The 22406-nt window shown below is 38.0% G+C and overlaps 1 protein-coding gene across 1 annotated transcript in view; it reads right to left on the reverse strand.

Moving 5' to 3' along the window:
• Positions 1–10618: 10618 nt before the first annotated feature.
• LOC140235296 (uncharacterized) overlaps positions 10619–22406 on the reverse strand; it is a 61220-nt gene continuing 49432 nt past the window's right edge. The window contains exons 9-17 of the mRNA XM_072315355.1: positions 22191–22320; positions 21480–21552; positions 20990–21063; positions 19986–20045; positions 19295–19415; positions 18496–18640; positions 16592–16741; positions 11743–11836; positions 10619–11080 (exon numbers count right to left, since the gene is read on the reverse strand). Coding sequence (XP_072171456.1) covers positions 11042–11080; positions 11743–11836; positions 16592–16741; positions 18496–18640; positions 19295–19415; positions 19986–20045; positions 20990–21063; positions 21480–21552; positions 22191–22320 — 886 coding nt within the window. The 3' untranslated portion in view covers positions 10619–11041. The remainder of the gene's footprint in view (positions 11081–11742; positions 11837–16591; positions 16742–18495; positions 18641–19294; positions 19416–19985; positions 20046–20989; positions 21064–21479; positions 21553–22190; positions 22321–22406) is intronic.

Genomic DNA, 22406 nt, shown 5'->3' on the forward strand with positions numbered 1-22406 from the left:
ATTGATAACACCTATTATGATCAACCTGTGTAGGTGCTACTTCAGAGTCTTAAGGTATAACATCTGAGCTCTATTTTGCAGAAAACCCCATTCAATTTGGTTAAGCGGTCACAGAGAAATGTGGATTGTTGTAAAGCATGTCATGAATCGGATTCTTCCGAGTTTAGCATTTCGATGATCTTGTGTGTGAACAATAGACAGAACTTGGACAGAAGAGATTCCCGACATCCTCTACAAAATTCCGTATTTCTCTTTGACCACTGAAGCAAATCGAATGGGGTTTTCTGTAAGATGTGGGCAATGAGTTATAGTCTCATACCCTGAATTTTTATTAAGATTCATTCACTATTTTTAAAGATAACATTGCGGAAGGCCGCGTTGTAATTTTTTGGGGACATACTGTACATTGTAGTATTAAAGGGACATTCCAGACGATTTTCATAATTTCACATCATGTAGTACATAAATTGACAACTCCATGTATAGATTTGTGGAACTTATTGTGGTTCTTGAGCAGAGAAACAATACTTTGAAAAACCTTAAACAAATTACACTGAGCAAGGATGATGACATAGGAGGTTCACATATTTCAGAAATGTAGCAGTGTAATTCCATTACAATACCGCTTGCTTGCGAGTTCACCTGTGTATAATCTATGCATGCCTTCTTCTTTTGTTTTGCTTCCTTGAGCCCCAACTCATGCATTCTTATGGTGACTCTGCCATGTCATCATCCTTGTTCATTGCAATTTGTTCTAAATTTTGAATATATTCTTATTCTTCATCCCAATTATCACAAATTCTGAAACTCTGTCCTCAGTATAACTAATTTATAGTTGTTCAAATGTAAAAATCTGAAAATCATCCGGAGGTCTCCTTTAACCATTCTCCTTGAAGGAGTCGATATATACATACTGTTTTTTTTTTTCTTTTTTCCGTTAACAGGAATGTTTAGTGTCAAACCAGAGGGCAAGAGCATTTCGCGCGTTCTGGATACACTTATTCTGAGGCGTGTCTCGATTTCCGCATAATATACACAGGTACCATCAAATTGGATGAACTTCACACAGCCTGGGAAATGGCATCATGAGCAACAGCGAAACAAGAGAGTGACGAACACATGCATAAAACTCGCTAAACTGATATTCTTATGAGTGATTACATAATAACACGGGCAGACTGTCGCAGTTTTGTGTAAATTTTGATAATTTATTGCTTTCTCTTAATTTAAACAATACAAACTTTCCATTTTGTTTCTGTACAAAGATATAAACCTTTCATACATTTCCACGCCACGAAACATATTTGTTCCCACGCTCTGATAGAAATCTTTCGAAATGCTATCGCCACCATACAGAAACAACGATAACAGCTTGGCATAGTAGCATACGATGCCAGGTTATTTTCGTAATTACTCACACGAAGATAATCAGGTATAAAACATATTTTCCGTACATAAACTCGTCTCCATTTCCTGTAAGCCCTGTAAGCTCTTAAGTTATCGGGTATTGGGACCACTTTAACCATCTAACAATCCTTCAACATGTCAAGCTGAATGAAACAAGAGTATACTCGGAATAACCAAAAATCCCAGCAAGCATAAAAACACAGTAGAAATACGATGGTATAAAAGCGCTGGACAAGAGTATGTTGGGACATGAATTTAGATCCAAAACTATCTAGAGCTCATACATCATAATAGTCAGCACATTCACACATGCAATTATAGGCCCTATGATTAGCCGTTACAAAGAAGTTGAAATTACAATGAATTGAAATACAATATACTTGAATAGCTTGAGCATAGCGATATATTGAGATGTTTGACTTACAGAATATGGCAGATTTCAAGAATTATAATATATAATGATGCAGACAACGCCACTTCATCACGTTTTGATGGGGAAAGGGCACATACGCAACAGTAGCGCGTTTGTAGTAGTAATCATTAATCACGTGATCAGCCTTTCATTTTGCCTGACATGTCCAGCGAGCATAAGCCTTTACTAATGACCGATACTCGCGACCGCTCGGAGATATTGCTCAAATACGTGAATTTGTTTATTCAGTTGGATTGTCGTCTTCTACAATAGCGTTGACAAATCCATCACAGAGGATTTACTCACGAAGTGTCGAGTACGGATGATGTACGGGCAGAAATTTGATTCACAAGTCAATTTCATTAAGCACTTCATTTCTCATGTTAGGCCTATTTCTTTACAGCGCAATGCATGAATATATTTAATCGAATTATGAAATAACACGGATCCATGTCACCATGTTATAAAACAAATAATGCACATTACTTAGTGGGGCGTTAGTTAAGCATTATCCACTCCTGTAACTTCAGACTACCCGAAAACTTACTCGGTTTCGCCTCGTATGTTTCAGCCTGTTCCAAACTTACTATCGGGTGGATAACTCTAACTAAACCCCTCTGTAATATGTATTACATGTATTTGTATCATAGAATAGATACAAAGACAAATACAAAGCAGAGGAGCAGAGACATGGAGAAAAAAAAAACAGGGTTAGACAAGAGTGAGAGAGAGAGGGGGAGGGGAGATGGACACCCACAACAAGACATTGGTCTGGCGACTAGCTCCAGAGACTCACAGACAGGGTCATTACCGAGCTGATCTGGACCACAGCTGCGGGACCACTTTCAGACGTGGTGACACTTGTTAATGGATCGAGCAGTTGTGATCCCCTTTTACTCGTCCTCCCATCGCAAAATAATATCACCCTGTTATTCTTTTCTAACCTGGTTTTATGAAATACATAAAAATGAGACAAAGAAGCCAGAAACGGCAAAAACTCGCGATACTCTTTCTTTAAAGGTTTTCAAGTGCAAGTACATCTGTATCATATTATGTATGAAGGTGCGATTTTGTTGCAAAGCAATTTCATCGGTCTTGAAAACTGATTTTTTTTTTTTTTTTGTCTTGATAATTTCACTGACTTTATGTTTGTGCTTGCAGTCGAAATTTTCTCTAAAAGCCGCTTCGTATGATTTGCTTTTGAACGATTTCCTTACATGAAATAACGGATGAAATGTTTTGCACTGCGCTAAAAACAAAATTCAACGAGAATTGAGATTTTGAAACAGGACACAGCGAACGCGTTTATTAGGGGACTGCAGAGCTCAATAAGGCTCCCACTAACAACGTGGCATTCATCTTCACTGCTAAGTAAATAGGGAATTGCTCACTATGTTGTCCAAATACAAGAATGACCCTTTGAAGATGAAAAAAAAAATTGAATTCCATACGACAAATTAGCTAAATTACACCCACTTGGATTACTGGCAGCTGTAAAAGATGTAGTCAGGAAGTGAACTTCGATGCGAAGCTGCAAACAAGTAACAAGATTTCATACTCTTTAAATTGTAGCCAAAAGGGCGCTCCTTCAAATGGGAAATCCACTCACGTTTTTTTTTTTTCTTCCTTTTCTTGCAATAAACACGAAGGAATACACACCATCGGAATGTCGTTAGTTGAGCCTCGATCACGTAATCCAGAGCAAAGGAGGCAAACAAAGCTGAACAAAGCAAAAAAGCACAACAACAAAATCGCTCGGCTGGAGAAGTGCTTACCACGAAAATGTGCTGACTTACATGTTCAAGTACAAGACCATAATAAATCTGGCACAGTACGTTACAAGAGACGTAACATTTCTACTCTAATCACACCAGGAATCAGTGGCTATGGACGTGTCAAAGTGTACCAACTTGTGAAAAACCACACCCACACGTTTTTGTTTGGTTTTGTTTTTCTATATCTCTCACACACACTCCTGTACCCACGATCCATCTTTCTGGTTTTTTTTTTTCCCCTCTCTGATGAGGAAATGGGACTCCTAGTCATGGAAGTGAAAGGTAAAGCTGGTAACTTAGAGCTTGATGTGTCCAAAGCAGTCTCTGGGGGTGATGAAAGGGATCTCTGCTTCCCCCGCAGAATGCGGGCACCAGACAGTGGATATACACCGGCCAAGCCGTGTTGTTTGGGGCCAGTCTTGGTCGAGATGACTGACATGGAGGAGGACGGCCAAATGGTTGGCCGAGTGCATGGGGGGGGGGGGGCATCTGAGAATTACCATGAACTTGATGAACTATTTTCTTGGCATTCCCTGAACTTTCACATGGCAAAAGAGTAATTTGGAAAGCATTCAATAGATAAAACAAAGTTCAAACTGCCTCCAAAAGGGGCAATAATGGGTTCGCTCATTTTGAAAAAATCTGACACATTTCTGCCTTTTTTCTCCCATCAAAAAAACCCCCTGAAATACAGCTAGTGGTTGAATAGATGATCTGCTTTTAATTATGTTGCATGCACAACCACTGCAGTGCAACATGCTTTTCTGTCATATTCTTGACAAACCTTATATGTTATCACATGCATTAAAGCACACTTTCCCTTGCCTCTTCCTCATCATGAGATCAATGTTACCTCACCTATCATATTTCTGAGATTCGTTGAATACTTATATAAAAGAATACCTATACAAGAGAAGACACAGCTTATACAAAGAAAGTACCAGCATTTTAGCACCATCTTGTGGTGCTGATGTAGGTTAATATTTCAGGGGATGGCATATCATACATTTATTTCATCATTACACAATGCCTACAAACCTGCTCACAACCCTCTATCTTTTCCCACTGATTATCTTGCCAAATTGCGTATGAAATCACAGATCAAGAAGGCAGCGAAGTCCTTGGGTACTAATTTTTAACATACAGGCGACTCCCCTTATAACGAAGTCCTTGGGACTGGCAGTTTTCTTCTGTTACATCGAAATTTCATTATGGCTGAAGAAATAAAATGTATGAAGATATATAGATGACAATGCAGGGACCTGAATCTTAACTTCAGTGTAACAAAATTTTGTTATAACAGGAGTGCACAGTAGCTGAAACAACTACATTACAAAAATGCAAACATATTTAGAAATAGAGTCAGCCCTATGGAAAAAAAAAAGTATATATACATAATAGAATGGGATGATAACTGCAGCCATACCGGTACTAAATACAGAACAACTTTTGCTAGTTTTTCACAGGATGCAGACGAAGCATCTTGAAGTAATGGTGCATTTCAGCCATGTTCAGCCTTTGTTAATTGAAAGTTTCTTGTCATGGGCTCTCTGCCGGAATGATTAAAAAAGAAGAAGCTTGCATTGAAAGACGCACATCATGCTAGTTAAGCTGCATCCAAGGGAAGTTGACACATACCTTAACCCCTTAAGTCTAAGGTATGGCTCCTTTCCAACTAAGACGATCTACTGCACAGCCAGTTCCTGGGAGTGATCGGTTAAGACATCTCATTTGAGTTCTGAATGTTGGACAATTTTAATACACTCCCTACATTCCTCACATCTGTGCTAAGTATGACCCCACAGAGCCACAGGCTACTTTGTGGTTACCTAACAGTCCCAAGAACCGATTTCTCCCATAGAACTTCCCCCTCCATGGGAAATGCAAAAGAAGTAACTTGCACTATGTGCAAACAGAAATATCACGGCGGCCAGAATTTGATTGTACGCATGCATTCTTGAGCAGACACCTTCTCACCACATGAAGACTGTGTCGTCTGCTTTGAGGTGCTGCTGTCCGACTGTCATGTCCCTCAAAAAATAAAAATAAAAAACAAAAAAAGGTCACTTGAGAATAAAAAAGAAACAACGAAACCCATCAAATGTTTTCCCGAAGTTGAGATATGTCATACTGAGCAATGCACAAGCAAGCATACTGTAAAAACAAAAATGTTAGCAGTATGAATTTCGTGAGAGCCAAGATTTGCAAAATCAAAATGCATGCAAAAGTTCTTGTCTGCACTATATGCATAGAATGCCAGTGGCAATTTGCGGAAATTTCATGCCGCAAAAAAAGTTGTTGGCTCCAATTTGTGAAAAATTCATGCCGCGAAAGTATCTTGCTTTACAGCACTTTTTGTTACTCATTTGTCATTCCACGGATGTGTTACTTACCAGGGCTCGACACTTACGGTGGTCCGGTGGTCCGGGGCCACCAAAAACGCACGTCGGGCCACCAAAATTTCAGAAATGAAGAATTTGGTGGCCTGATCGGGCCACCAAAAAAGGTCGGATGTTTGCCTTTGGGCCACCAAAAATAGAAGTTAGTGTGGAGCCCTGTATTTACTGTCTGAATTAAATGTTGGGATTTTTGATGGCGCAATTCAAATTTCATTTCCTGTGTTCTAAGTTAATCCCATGTTTGCCACTTTACTTGAGACCGATAGTGGTATGGAGAAAGAATGATTATTATTAAATGCTACAATTTTGTAAGTACAGGACAAACGTGGCATGTGTTGTTTGAAGGTTGTTTGAACATGGCATGTTCCATTTTCCTCTTTACCACCACAGAACAAATCATGATCTTTAAGATGCTCCACTACTAATGAAACACAGCTCACACAATATGCACATACACATACAAATCATTAGAATCACTAGTTTACTGTATTCAGTACAGGTGTGGTATATCGGGGGGGGGGGGGGGGGTTGGGCTGATGGCAGTCCTATTTACATCCAGCATGTCTACTTTTCTTTGAAAAAATATAGGAGCAACATAGGCCTACAGGGGGATATCTGAGCAAACACATCACATCAATATAGACAGTCATATTAGTCTAGAAGCAACAAAAAAAAAAATAACAAGCAAAGGAAAAGTGAGTTTATCATTGAGTTGGAATGAGATCAACCATATATCAATACAAATACTTGAATAATATAACACACCACAAAATACTTTATATAGAGAATGCATTTGCATAATGTACATAAATCAGAAAGCTTGTATATCAAAGTATATGAATATGCATGACTGGTCACGATAGTTGAAAACATAATACAGAATACATAGAAATATTTATATCCCTAAATCTACAACAAAGCTGAAGAAAAAAGTGAAAAAGGAATGATCTACACAGAGATGATTATTATTATTGCACTGTATGAAGGAAGATTTGAGTTTATCATGAACCACAAAATTCAAATTCTATAGACTATCACTGTACACATAAAACATAATTCAGCCTTGCCATTAACCACAATTTAAGTTGCAAATATTTCTTCACTTAGTTCAGGACCCTGTTGCCTAATGTTGGTGGAGACAGCTCACAAAATGAAAGGGAAAAAAAATAACATCAAACCACAGTTTACGAATGCATGCTTCTGATTGGATGAGAGTAAAATCTGTGCGATTGATCTGTTTAGATCTGTGACCATACCGTCTCACAGTAATGCAACATTTAACCCTTCACACTCCAAACAAACAATTCAAAATTGTTCAGAATGTAGTCAACCTACTAGATGTGAATGAGTCAGTGCACAGTCACATGCTTAGATACACTGTGTGGGTACCAACTATTCTTCACAGCTACTGATTTAACTGAAAGCAAAATTGATACATCAGAATACATTTTTGAAAAAAAAAAAAGGTTCTAGGTACCAGAATTAAGTTTAACATTTAAAGTGTAAACACTTGTTTTGAGGTTCAGGTTAAAAAACTACAACAAACAAACTAAACTCAAGCAAGACTTTCTTAAAGCATCCCTTAACTATTGTGATGTTGTTTGCTTAAAAACAGACAGAACAGTTTGCCATTGCCTCAAGCAAGAAAGAGAGAGAGAAATGGAATCAAATCAGACAAGTCTATCATGACAGTGCTAATCGGGAAGTCCAACAAATCTAATTGAACTGCCATGATTGTTGTGGATCTTTTTTATCTAATTCTTTGATCATTACTCAAACATCCCTGTAATTGGTTCCTACACCAGCTATAGTACTTTGGTAGGGGGTTGGCGACAACCTGCTTCGGCCAGACAAAAAAAGAGACCACTGAGTAGTCCCTTTGCACCTAACAAGGATGGGTGGATTCGCCTGCAAGGCCCCATCCTTGGTGGTCTAAACCAAACATCCATTGATTAAGTTGCGAATGCAATTTGTCCCTAATCATGTTCTCTATTTATCATTTGCAATCATAGAAACACAATGGGGCATTGTAATAAAGATAACAAAATAAAAAACAACAATGTATGGTCCTCTACAAATGACTGAACAATTCCTGCCCAGGGGCTACACGAAGGAAAAAAAAAATTGCTTCAGAGATAAGAATCTAGATTTTTCACGTCAATGTGGAAGGCGCTATGAATACAGAAAATTGACAAATGTTTTCGTGATGTTATAAAGTGGTAGCGACGTTATGCAACAGTCCCTAGGTATACAAAATTTCACCTTCCAGGTGGCATTTGATCTGAGAAGAAGAAGAAGAAAAAAAAATCCTGAAATCTTAAATTTCAGCTCATACTACCTGTGGGTTTCGTGATGATGCACATGTTCAACACAATGAATGTCTCAAGGAATAGATGCTAACACAGTACTTGCTGGCTGGAAGCTAGGGCCCGAATTCACGAAGGTGGCACAAATGAAACCATGGTTTAAACCATGGACAAAAACCATGGAATGCCAAGTGTCGCATGAGATATTTAGTATTTCGTCGATGAAATGATTATTTGTAAAGAAATGACAACATTTTGTAACTAAATGAACATTTCGTCCACGAAATGATAATTTCGTTAACGAAACAGTCATTTTGTCAACGAAATGACCAATTTCGTAACGAAATATTCCGTTTGACACTCGGCGCTCCATGGTTTTTGTCCATGGTTTAGACCATGGTTTCGTTTGTACCACCTTCGTGAATTCGGGCCTAGGTGTCTGAATACACATGTCAAAGATTAAAAAAAAAAAATTATAGTGCACACTGTTCTTCTTAAACCTCTTCCCTACGAGATTCAGAAATTTCTGTACGTTTTGCACAGCATCCACCTAGGGTTCTGCAGGCAATGGCTTGATTCTTGATTTCAGATTTGTTTGGCTGACACCGTGAGGAATCATGCATTGACAACAATAATTCTATGAGTGTCTGAAAACAAAACTGGAAGCCATTGCGTGAATCTTGCCACACTAATTACCTCAAAAGCTATGTCCAAGCCTGTAACCCCAAATGAAATCCTTCATCCCTAAACTGTGTTTGTGTGTGTGTGTGTGTGTGGAGCCAGATGTCTGGGTTGCAGCAAATCACGTGTGAACGTTTCATTTGTGCCTAGTAAATATCAGTCGTATTCAACATATCTGCGATTTAACCAAAATAATCATGTGATCGATTTGTCAGTCAGGACCAGTTAAAAGTTCATCAGAAATGAAAGAGTAACATTCTACGGTGTAACATTGAAAATCTTATCAAAACTGGATTAAAAGTAAAGAAATCATGACATTTTAAAGATATGTTAATTTTTGCAAAACAGTTTTGGAGCAGTTGATATGACTACTGGTGTGTAAATGATGAGGTGATGTCATCATCATGCAGTTTGCCATTGATCGTGTACAAGAGAAAAAAACTGACAAAAATTCAATTCTTTTGCAATGAAAGGATATAACAATGCTATTCCTGCTTGAATAAGTTCAAAATATTGATCAGTCAGATATATTAGGATTTGCAAAAGGAGCATAATTGGGTTTGAACACACACACACACACACACACACAAACGAAATTTCAAGATTTTACTTACAAACTATACGGCATGTTGTGAGGCGAAGACGTAATCAAGTCACTATTTGCGTACTTATAGACTGTTAAAAGAACTGTTTTGCGAAAATTTACCATAAACTTCACAATTTTATAAATTCCCTAATTCTCATCTGATTTTGATCAAATTTTCAATGTTGTGATTGTAAAAGATTGCTCTTTCTTTTCAGACAAACTTTCAACTGGTCTAGAATTCCCTTTTAAAAATACAACTTCACTGCTCCCTTCCATGAGTAGAGGGGGACATTACAAGAAATTACTAGGTGCTGAAGGATTAATGTCTGTAACCATTGCTTGTATATCCACCCACAGATTTTTTCCCTTCTTGTTCCTGTACTTCATAAGTGAAAAATTTCACAAACAACAGAGTAGGTGGGTATCCAAGAAGTATCAGGATTTCAATAAACTTAACATTACTTTCATTCTTTTTCTTATCTGTTATACTTTCTTTTCATTGTGAGTTTGTGAAGAAAAAAAATTAGCTTGACTGATCCCCCCCCCCAAAAAAAAAAAAAAATCTAAAAGATCTAATAGCGAGTATAATGTTGCCACCACTATGTTTAGTTCCACTGTAATATTTCAAGTGGGTGTGTCTATATGCATGTAGAAATGGATGGTGTTGGTGTACAAGTAATTTCTATGGCCAGGATGGAAGAAATCTAATCTGGAGGGCAGCACAATAATGTTTAGATGCAGCCACACAACAATTCAACTAGAAAACTTTTGTGATTGAAAACGTCACTCAAAAAACAAAGAAGGATGATACAGAAAAATATTGCAATATACTGTGGTGCTGGACCAGCCTTTGGAAGTGTGTGGTGGTTACTCTTATTTCTGTCAGCCTAAGTTCAGCTCATTTGATAACTGTCAGCCAATAAGTCATCTTCAAGCGAATACATACAAATATGTTTATAAACATAGAGTATCAAAACCAACATCTTTTATATACACTTGGTCAAAAAGACTACTTTATATAATATAATGAGTTTCCTTTCAGCCATTCTCTCTCTCTCTTTTATATTTACAAAATGAATAAATCTTCATATAAAAACCATCCAAAGTACTGGCGGAAACGAATACAAAAACAACTGACCTACATGACGATAAGATAATGGATAATGGCACAGAATAGAATTATTACTCTTTGTCTTGGTGGTGAGTACTGACGGTACTGCCGATAATGTCGCGTCTTTCCGCAAATCGCAAATCGAAGGACACTGTTCCGACACGGCATGGCCAGCACAACATCATTGGCACACCAGGAATATAAATACCAGTGGTGCTCCGTAAAATACAAAGTTCCCAACCATCCCAACCATGTATCATGTCCTGATAAATTTCTGCTCACATCGCAGATGATTGTCTCCCTGAGTTGCCACGTGATCTCCCAGTGAATCTCGCGGTCCTCTGCCGCCACCGCCGTGATAATTTCATGATAGCGAAGACGTGCTTCCTGACAGTCTTGCTTTCTAAAAATTCAACGATAAAACATGAAGAATAAAAGAACATTAGGCCATTTTTTCTTCATACTGTCCATCTTTATAATTATCAATAACTGTTATATTGATATTTTCATGGTAAAATAAAGTGATCAACACAGAGAATAGATATTCAACACGATTAATACGATTTAGAAATCTGAAGCAAACAAACTGGAAAATTCAACAGTTTTCAAAGAAAAAGTGCTTTCCCTTCCCACATGAAGCTGCATAATTTTGAAACTCATAATGCATCATTTTAATAATCCAAACTGTCTAGAAAGACCAACTGCACACACTCCATCTCTCCCTTCAAGCACATTTAAATAATGTATTTTTGTATAAACATGATACCAACATATATGCCCAATTATATGAGCCTTATGGCATGTTGTATAAAAAAAAAAAACACCCAAAAAACAAAAATATGCTTCCTTACAGCTCAAAGATGACATGCATATCCTCCAAAGTTCTCAACATTGATCTGGCAAAGTTTCCAATTCTCTGACTACTCCGCCGCTCTACATATCTTATATGTGACACAGTCCTGCACCGATGCTCTGTGAACTTTCGCAGACCTGCCTGTACAAAGATTTTGCGTGAAGCAGACCATGTTAAAACCACACAGCAAACCTGCCCACTGGTCTACTCACCAGTCCACCCGCCTTCTTGGAGCCAGTCTTGAGGGGAGCCGCCTTCCTCCATTCCTCCTGCTTTAGTCTCACCTGCTCCTGGTTCTCCAGCATCCTGAATTAAAAAAAACCCCAAACAAACAGACAAACAAAAATTGGATTGGGATCAAAATGAAATACGAAACTAAACCTTCTTGGTGTGCGACACATTGTCCCTGGGATGACAAGACTTCATAATTACAAAATCATGAATTTTCAAGAGTGCAAAAAAAACTTTCTCATTTTTGCAAAATAATGTCAATGTTGATGTCAAATAGTGAAGAAATACTGTTTGGGATTACATTAATAATTGTAACGTTTTGAAACTCAAATCAGTATTTCTGACATTCATCATTGAGCTTGGAGGTTTTTGAAAATATGCCAATTAAGATATTAGGTCTTGTATTCCCAGGGATGGTATACAGAATTTAGCTGCCTGTGTGTGCTGCACTCATGCCGTATGTGTTTGAAGAAAATCATGACTTGTGTGACACCTGTGTGGGTTGTGCTCATCTTGCCACGAATGGCTTTCCCTGCTCATTTTCATGCATATTACTTTTGTTATGTGTGTCACGATGTTTGCTGACATGGTCTCTGCTTATAGCCTCTAGATATCACACCTGAGCCATTCAATATTCTTCCCTCATCAACATGCAAGATTTTATCTTTTGTTTTAGCTCCCTTCACGATTGGTTGTGATCACAATTACCATTCGGTAAATACATTTTGAAACTCTAACATTCTGGTTGTTTAATTCTGATTGATTTATTGCAATCAATCAATATGAGCAGGGCATGGAATTGCACTCCAAACTACATGAAGAACAATTGGGCAATGCAGCACAAACATGCTCTCTTGCAAAGCCAAATCATTTGCAATAATCTGACAAGTTCAGCCAAATCAGCTGAGTTGCACATTGAAACATATGTTCACAATCTGTCCCAAACTATGTTTGCACTTCACGCCGACAAAGTAGATCATGCACGTACGAAAAATGTACCAGCGCTGAATGAGAAACCTCAAATATCAAGGGACCGCATAAACTCACAGGTGGTTATGAAATTTATATGAGACTAAAAAATTGGTTTGATTGAGCCTTTGAATCAGTTAAACAAACAGCGCCATTTGAAGTGATGATTGGCCGACCCCCAGCAGTCTGCCAGTAAAGTTCGTGAAAGAGTGACCGCAGTCCGGATTGCCAGCTTCAAATCTACCGCACCATTGTCTGATTGTAGAAACAGGCCTTGTGCGAACGCATCGATACATCATCACTGGGTTCGCCCGCCGCGTCAATCATCGCTCCCTTTGGCAACTGCGGTGGACGCTTTTTGTTCAAAGCCATTGTGGATACGAAGAACAGAAACGTAGAGGTGGGCTAGGGGAGAAGGTACAGGGAAAGACCAATAAAGGGGTGGGGGAAGGGGAGGAAGGGAGTCGGGGGAACTGTAGAGAGATTGACGCATTAACCTGAATAGAGGCATCAGTCACGGCGGGGAATCGAGCCCAAAGCCGCAGCCGATGCCACTGTCTGGCCGGCTGGCAGTGACAACGAGGGAAACATCTGGCCCCTCACTGGCTCTGTGCTGCACATCACACACTTGACCCCTTTGACAGCATTAAAGGGGCCCTCTCCATTCCTCCTTCACAAGGACCATCACTAACAATCTGAAAGCCTGTGAAAGGTATGCATGATGCTCGCCCAAGTATGCAAGCTGAACATTTACTAGCGATTCCAAGACAAAACCCAGACCTCAGAAGCAGACAAGACAGTAGCAGATGCAGATTCAGGTGAAAGGTCATCACTGGGCACTTGATCCCGGTTTACCACCAAGTGGAACAACTTCCACAGTCAAACAAATTCACAAGAAGGTCTATTTAAAATGTTTGCCTCAACAGCTGGTATATCACTTGCTTGCTGTAAGATTGTGACCTTAAATGCAATGAAGGAACAAAGGTCAATCAGTCAAACAGAAGAGGTAGAAGCATGATGCACTGATGGAATTTGCATGCACGGGATACAGTTTATTGGAGTAAGTTGTTGTACGGTCGAATTGGATATGAAGATTTACAGTAATAGCTGGCGGCGATTTCATTCATCATTTGAATTAATTCAATAAAATCAGGCAATAAATGAACTGTTACTCTCAAAGTGACTTTGAGGCTAATGCTTTTGATTGAGTATATTCTAGGAAATTTTGTGCTTAAAATAAAAAAAAACCAAAACTTATGAGCTATAATTGTGTAAGATGATAAATTAGCTTGCTAGTTTTATCAATCATAGACTTATACTGGGCTGCTAACATGTACTGAAAATAAACTTTGATTTATTAGAACTGACTTTGTCAACAAAGTAATCTAGAAGTACTTTCAAAGCAAAACAATATTCTTCATGACTTCTAATATCAAAGCACAATATTCTCCCTTCTTTGAGGGAAAGTACAACAAACTTGCTACTTAATCAAGTAATAAGTTTTTCTTTGTCAAAAATATCAAATGAGAATAACGTATTTGCTTAATATGACAAAGCAGGTTTCAAGCGCTAATCTCAGTGTCCATTCACAAACCCAAACAATAGGGTGGCATTCAAAATAATGAATTCTTGTATTGAGTTGTTTTTTTTATTACAACTGATTAACAACTTGCTCTTCATCAAAATAAATAAGCACCAATTATTTAGTGTTTTAATAGTTGCCCTGATAAAAAATCATGGGCATAAACACTCAGACTGGATTCAAACCGTTGATCTCCTGATTACAACACAGGCGTTATATCCTTAGAGACTATCAAGCTTCCGCCCAGCGGCCAGAAGTGCTGGTTCTAATCCTTATAGCATGCGGTACGTACTGCATATCTATCCAAAAGACTGTAAAACGAGGAATGTTCACATGCATTTTAATTTCGCGAATTTTGCGAAATTAAAATGCACGCGAAAGTTCTTGTCTACACTATATACATTGAATGCCAGTGGCAGTTTGCGAAAATTTCATGCCGCAAAAAAGACCGTCAGCTCCAATTCGCGAAAAATTCATGCCGCGAATATATCATGTTTTACAGTAATGGATTCTTGCATTAGGTTGTTTTTATTGCAACTGACTGACAAATTGTCCTTCATCCACATAAATGGGTGCCATTGTGCTGGCAGTCATTTCCAGCACTGTCAGCTCTTATTTGCACAATCACTTGCCCGAGTGTGAGTGTGGAGAGTTGCCTATCCCACACGCAGTCACTTGGATGGTACGTATGTTACAGAAGGGGGTAAACATGTTTGGCGTGAAGTTTCACAATGAAAATACTGCTCACTCAAATGGTGTAACAGAAACATGCTCAAGTTCGCACTGCCGTCTATTTCTCAGCAACTGCAGGGGTCTAAGGCACCATAACTTGATATGTTATAGAGAACTCTGAAGAGGGTTACTTTGAAGATCAAATAATCATTAAAGGGATGAGAGTTTCAGTTGAGATGGGGCTTCCGGTTTCCACTGAGATGATGAGAAACCTCTTATGAAATATGAAAGAGCATATTATTTCAAGAGGAATTCAAAGTATACTTCATGAAAATTGGTTTTAAAATGGCTGAGATATCCAAAACAGAGCGATCCTCATAAAAGATGGGACCGACCTTTTATTAGGATCACTTTGTTTTGAAATGGCTGAGGATTTTTTTTTTTTTTTTGGACGTCTCAGCTATTTCAAGTGAGTTCCATCAAATAAACTTTGAATTCTGCTTAGACTTGTATGCTCTTTAACATTTCAAAAAGTGGTTTCTAAGTATTTCGCAAAAAGTTAAAAGCTGAATCCTCACCTCAACTAATACTATACCATCCCTTTAAATGGTTTGTTCTAGTGATGCATTTGCTCAAAGTATGAGACTGCTGTTTCACTTTTGTTTACTGTTTTGCCTCCTGGTGTCATAGTGTGTGTGTGTACGGGTCGCCAACTGGTATGATAATAGTGCATGGTAAAGCGTAATGCTCACATATATTTTGTACTGGGTTTCATACATTGCAAACTGCACTGGTCAATACCAGTCATCCCTTAAAGGGGAGCCCCATTTAAACAGGGGACTATCTCATTTCTCACACTCCCGATTAAGCAGGGCTGAGCTAGTAGTTAAGCTAGTGGTAACAATGATGGAAGTAGAAGTAGTAGTAGTAGTAGTAGTAGTAGTAGTAGTAGTAGTAGTAGTAGTAGTAGTAGTAGTAGTAGTAGTAGTAGCGGTAGTAGTAGTAGTAGTAGTGTAGTAATAGTAGTAGTAGTAGAAATAGTAGTAGTAGTAGTAGTAGTAGTAGTAGAAGAAGAAATAGTGGTAGTAGTAGAAATAGTAGTAGTAGTAGTACATGTAGTAGTAGTAGTAGCAGTAGTAGTTGTTATAGTAGTAGGAGTACAATGGTAGCTTAATGGTAGTAGCAGTAGTAGTAGTAGTAATCATAATAACTGAAGTAGTATAAAAAGTAGAAGGTAGAAGTAGTTAGTAGAAGTACTTGTTGTTGACGTATATGTAGAGCTAAAAGACATATTTCATCTTTCTATGGCTTAATTTTTGCACCCTATGGCAATTACACAAATTCATTTCAATTGCTTTCTTCTTTCACAGTTAGTGGAGGGTTGACAGTGTTCCTGATCATCTCCTTTAGGTACGATGGAAAGACCTTGAAAGTGACATCACTATCCCACAATCTACCCTAAATTGACTGAAATACAGTCACTCCTGCCTTAGCGACCACCTGTCCAAAACAACCTCTGTTTTGGTCTCCCATGTGTAGCTGCTATAGACAGGTATGACTGAAATATTTGCATAGATGATTATGATGACTAGCTGAGGGTCACTGACCTCTTCTTAGCCGCCATCTGCTGCTCCTTCTTCCAGAGATCCTTGAAGTCTCGGCAGAGTGGGGCCCAGAGATTGAAGAGGTAGGTCGGCGTGACCTCCTTGTCGCCTTGCTTTGGTTTCACACACAGCCACTCTGCCAACTCATTGAAGCTTTGGAAAGAGAAACAAACATCAGGAAAAGACAAAAACAATAAAAAATCACTATGAGCAGTGTCGCATCCTTTGGAGTTATGATAGAATTCAGTTAAAGGACAAGTTCACCTTCATAAACATAAGGATTAAGAGAATGTAGCAATATTAGTAGAACACATCAGTGAAAGTTTGAGGAAAATCGGACAATCCGTTCAAAAGTTATGAATTTTTGAAGTTTTTGTGCAGTAACCGCTGGATGAGAAGACTACTGCAGTGTGTGAATAACTTAGATGTCACATGCGTACAACAATATAAGGAAAATATAAAGAGAATTTCACAAAATGTCATCTTTTGAAAAAAGTTCACGTTTCCCCGACTCGTTACCGACAAATGTTATGGGTAATATCATTCCCCCTGCCTTTAGAAAGAGGCAAGTCAAGTGCTCTTTTGTTATGCGAAAAAAGTGAAAATATGTTGAATTTTCTTTACATTTTCTTTATACTGTTGTACGCATATGACTCACAAGCTGTAGTAGTCTCCTCATCCAGCGGTTCCAACACAAAAATTTTTAAAATTCATAACTTTTGCATCGATTGTCCAATTTTCCTCAAACTATCACTGATGTGTTCTACTAATATTGTTGCATTCTCTCAATCCTTATGTTTATGAAGGTGAACTTGTCCTTTAAGTATACAAAGTATACAGAATTTTCAGTGAAGCTACTTTTCTTGTGGAAATGAAAAAATATGGTAACATAACTCATGTCATTGATTGAAATTTAGATTGAGATTGATACTTCTTTTTTTTATACAAAATTTTGTGAAAACTATCCAAAGATTAACACAGTCATGTCATCATTTACAAAAATGATGAACTACATAGGTAATGTGCATTAAAAACTAAATTACCTATCATAGCACACATATGGCACATTAAGAATGGTCTATAGGTATTACCATCAAACATACATCACAGTTTTTTGTGCTATAACAGATTTTGTATCAATTCTCACCCTAAGTACTTATTTGTAAGTTTGCAACTGCTGATCTACATTTTAACAAGCATGTGGGGGGGGGGGGGAAATCACAGCATTATCTCATCATCAATATCCCAAATTTTCATAATTTTTTCCAGCTGTAATCCCCTTCATCTGTCTCACATCTACTACACTAAGCATGGCCCATGTGTAAGTCTGTCATTAAAACCCCTTTTTGAGAACCCCATTGAGAAAGACATTGATGAAAAAAAAAATTCCCAAGGCAGAGGCAGCTGTCATTAACCCCCATGGGACCACTACACACACATGCTATAGAAATCACGCACAGCACATTTGGGGTGGAAATGACCAAGTTATAAACCATACAGAAGCCTAGGTCACACTGGCAAAACTTTTTGAGAAAACTTCATGAAGTTTGCTCAACCATTCACACTGGCAGCCAAACTTCTTGAAATTTCAGTTTTCAATAACATCCAGTGTGCATGCGCAACAAAGAAGAAAAGCGCCCACCATCTGACAAGTGAAATGAGAGGTGGACTTGTCACATAACAAACTTTGCGAAGTTTCAGCTGTATGCATTCAGACTACACGAACTTCCAGACGACTTGCGGGGTTGTGGGAAATTTTTGGAAATTTTTGGAAAAGTTTGATTGGAAAGTTTTGTGAGAAGTTTGGCGAGAGCTTTTCAGGAAGTTTGTGTTCAGCCTGGCTAAACTTTGAAACTTAAACTTCGAGAAGTTTTGCCAGTGTGACTGATGCAACTACAGTCAGGTACCTCTTCCTGGTGTCCTGTAACCTGGTATTCTCCGACGCGATGTCTTCATGAGCCTGGGTGATGAACTTCTCCATGTTATCGCTGAATGGTTGGAGATGCTCCTCACTGGAATTCTTCTTGACTGCCTCCGCCTTGGTCTCGCAACCTGTATTTAGGAGGTAGGGAACCCATGTGAACTGACCTGGTATGCTTTTAATCAATGCAGGTTAACTTGTTCACACCATGCAAATAGTTTACAAAAAATATGAACATGCTTTCCAATGCATATCTTGCAATGGAAAACACTTCTTTTTATAGTAATATATGAAAACTATGCTTCTGTATCAAGACACAGATAATCAATCACAAAAATAGTATTAGTGTGATACAGGCAAGTCTACTTTGACAAATGTATTCACACTAAAGAGGATACGAGAATTAAATCATATACCCCCTTAGCAGCTTGTGCATGAAGTACTTATTTCAAATAATGACCTCCAGCAGTAACACATATGTACCAACCAATCATGACGATAAAAATACCACATGAAACTGCAAAGGTGAAATCACAAGAATTATGAAATCTGCACAGACACTGTCATCAACACAGTTGGAACAATATCAGATAAAAATGAATTTACCATATCCAACCAATTCTGTTCCCAAAAATGTATAAATGTTGTAAATATCTCAAACAAATAAAAAAGAAATCAGCCAAAAACTCCTTAAGTTCAGTGAATCAAAGAAGTTCAGATTTTGGTGCATGAATACAGGAGTATATACCCCCTCCCTCACCATCACAAAATGGAAAAGCATCTACCTTTGAGATCCCGCTGAATCTTGCGCAAGTCTTTCTCCAGCTCGTCAAACTTGATGAGGCCGGCCTGGGAGACCTTTCCCGGCTCTGGCAGAGGGAAAACAGCGCCCTCTGGACTCGATTCCTGGCAAGTCGATATGACGGAGAGAGAAACAGACAGGGAAAAGAAAAAAAAAAAGGATTTAGGAAAGCAAATTTAAACACTATTGTTAAAACCTCATTGACAGACAATGCTAGCTCCAGAAGAAGGTAAACAGCACCCTCTAGACTGAATATCAAACAGGTATTTTAAAAAGAGAGAACATCTGTGGGTAGGATATAAAAGGATACCACACATCATATCATTTTTTGGAATATGCAGATGACCAGTTCATTTACAGGACTAGTTTTAAACTGCTGCAAGTTGATGTTTATTGCAGTCCTTTTGTTCTTCATTACCTTTGATTTCTTCTGGCTTCTATTCCTTAACCAGCTTTATTCACTGCCTCTAACAATAAGAGGGCATTATTTGTGCTTTAAGACTATGGGAAATGAAACTATACTTAAAAGAAACAAACACCTCAGGGCCAATATATATATTCAAAAAAAAAAAAATCATTCAATACTGTACCAAAGAAAAAAAAATAACATGCTGAAATATTTACTACCAGTACAAATATTTATCTTTGCCTTTATGGTAGTTTTCAATTCTTACCTTTTCTAGTTTGTTCACATAACAAGACACGATGTAATGCAGTAGATTTCCCTGGTTATCCTGCACAGGAAGAAAAGATGTATATTTCTTCCATAGGGTATTCTGAAATATGATAATAGAATCTTGATAGAGGCACCAGCTAAAATTCAAGATGTATGCTGACAAAGAGAGAGAGAAAATGTGAAAGTGCTTCTGGAATTTAAAACTTGTTAGTTTTTATGAATCATATAACTAAGGTTAATGGACACGTTGGGTTTCATTGTGAAATGCTTACTTCTTGCAAATATTACTGCAACTTTACTTCAAAGCTCATTTTTAAAGGGAAGGTAAACCCAAAGAGCAATGTGGATTGAGTGAAAGCAGCAACATTAGTAGAACACATTAGTGAAAGTTTGAGAAAAATCGGACAATCGATGTAAAAGTTATGAATTTTTAAAGTTTTGATGTTGGAACCGCTGGATGAGGAGACTACTAGAGGATATGACGTATGAGTGGACAACAATACAAAGAAAATATAAAGGATATTCAACAAAAATTCACTTTTCTAGAATTATGAAAAAGCAGTGGACCAACCGCTTTCAGAAAACAGGGGAATAATTGCTACCCTTAACATATGTCAATATCAAGTTGATGGAATATGTAATTTTCATGAAAAATGGATTTTTGTAGTATTTTCTTTATATTTTCTTGATATTGTAGTCCACTCATACGTCATAACCTCTAGTAGTCTCCTCATCCAGTGGTTCCAACACCAAAACTTTAAAAATTCATAACTTTTGCATCGATTGTCCGATTTTCTTCAAACTTTCACTGATGTGTTCTACTAATGTTGCTGCTTTCACTCAATCCACATTGTTCTTGGGGTTTATCTTCCCTTTAATGTTGTATTACTTGGAGCTGCCTTCTTCTCGAATGGCCACTCTTTTTTTAATCTCCCCAGGGTGACAAATATAGACAGGTTTGACTGTATTTGCAAATCATAATGGCACATTGATGATACTTACAACACTCTTGACGTCTTTCAGCTTGGGTAAGATCTCAAGTCCAAAACCGTCTGCTTGTCCCCTGGTTCTGTTTCCTGAAAACACCAAGCGCAAATTTTCAACTTATTTTTTATCTCTGTAACAGATAGGCAGGCCGTCACAAAATCCCAGAAATCTGAACCAGAATTACAGCTCATGTGTAATACAGTTTGGAGCTTTGCACAGTCTGAACATCATAGACTTTGAATTACTGATTACATCAGCATTATGTTAACCTGACCCTTTCCCAGTCTAATCATTAATAACTCAACACAGAAACAGTACCTTGATTTAACACAATATGTCCTGCATTCATCTTGAAAAATAGATCTGCAGTAATGTCAGAAATTTTATCTCAAATTGTTTATTTATCTACTTCCTTATATTTTCACAGGGTGGCCTCTTCAGTCAAGAAACTGATTCACATATCTCTACTTTTTACGACAAAAGCAAAGCTGAAAAAGAAACTTGCCTCCATTCATGTAATTGCCGAGAGCCAATACCAGAGCGAGAAACTGCTTCACACCACTGCTGGTTCGTAATTGCTGCAGGAAGAGAGAATTCAAGAGAAGTTCACTGGTACATTGTATGTGCACAATAAGCATTATTATCACTATTATAATCACATTGATGATCACAGTCTTTACCCTAATCCCAACATATTGCTACTTACATTCAATTCTAGTTGTTTCAAATAACGATCATGGGTGTAATGGTTTGGATGGCTGGTTTCCCTCTTGATAATTCTAATTTTTTCAGGCTTACCATTTGCTATTTGTAATCAAAAGAGATGAGGAAAAATAGCAAATGTCAATGCAGGTCACATGTTCACAACTGACTTTGTTTTAATAATGAAGACAGATACATTGTCAGGCTTAGTGAAAATCTCATACAGTAAATCTACCCCATAGATGTGGTATAGATGTAGTATCAGAGAGTGTTAAACTTGATATATGTAGGTTGAGGTGACAGAGTGCACAGGGCGTAGTCACCTAGAAGTTAACACACAAGGGATGTCATGTTTAAAGACCTTTGCAATAAAAGATACAACTATTGCAAACACTGCAGTGATATAAAACTGTATATCTATATCCTGTCTGCTGCCATGGTAACTGTATGTATGGCAACTTACAATGATTATCAACCTCTTTATGAAACAGGCCAATGATTTTGTCCCCCATACCTTGCAGACCTCCCCAACAATTGTCAACCTGCTTCGTACGGCGGACAGATTCTCATCCAACACAGCCTGGAAAGTGATGCAGTAAACACGGTTGGCAAAGTCTGGAATGTCAGCCAGTTCCAACAGGAATCTATGAAAAGAGTAAAGGAGAGAAATGATATACATGCAAAACAGAGTATACCTACATCCCACAAACATATAAATGTACGTGAACAT

This window comes from Diadema setosum, chromosome 1 (assembly GCF_964275005.1).
Source record: "Diadema setosum chromosome 1, eeDiaSeto1, whole genome shotgun sequence".
In the NCBI taxonomy this organism is placed as follows: domain Eukaryota; kingdom Metazoa; phylum Echinodermata; class Echinoidea; order Diadematoida; family Diadematidae; genus Diadema; species Diadema setosum.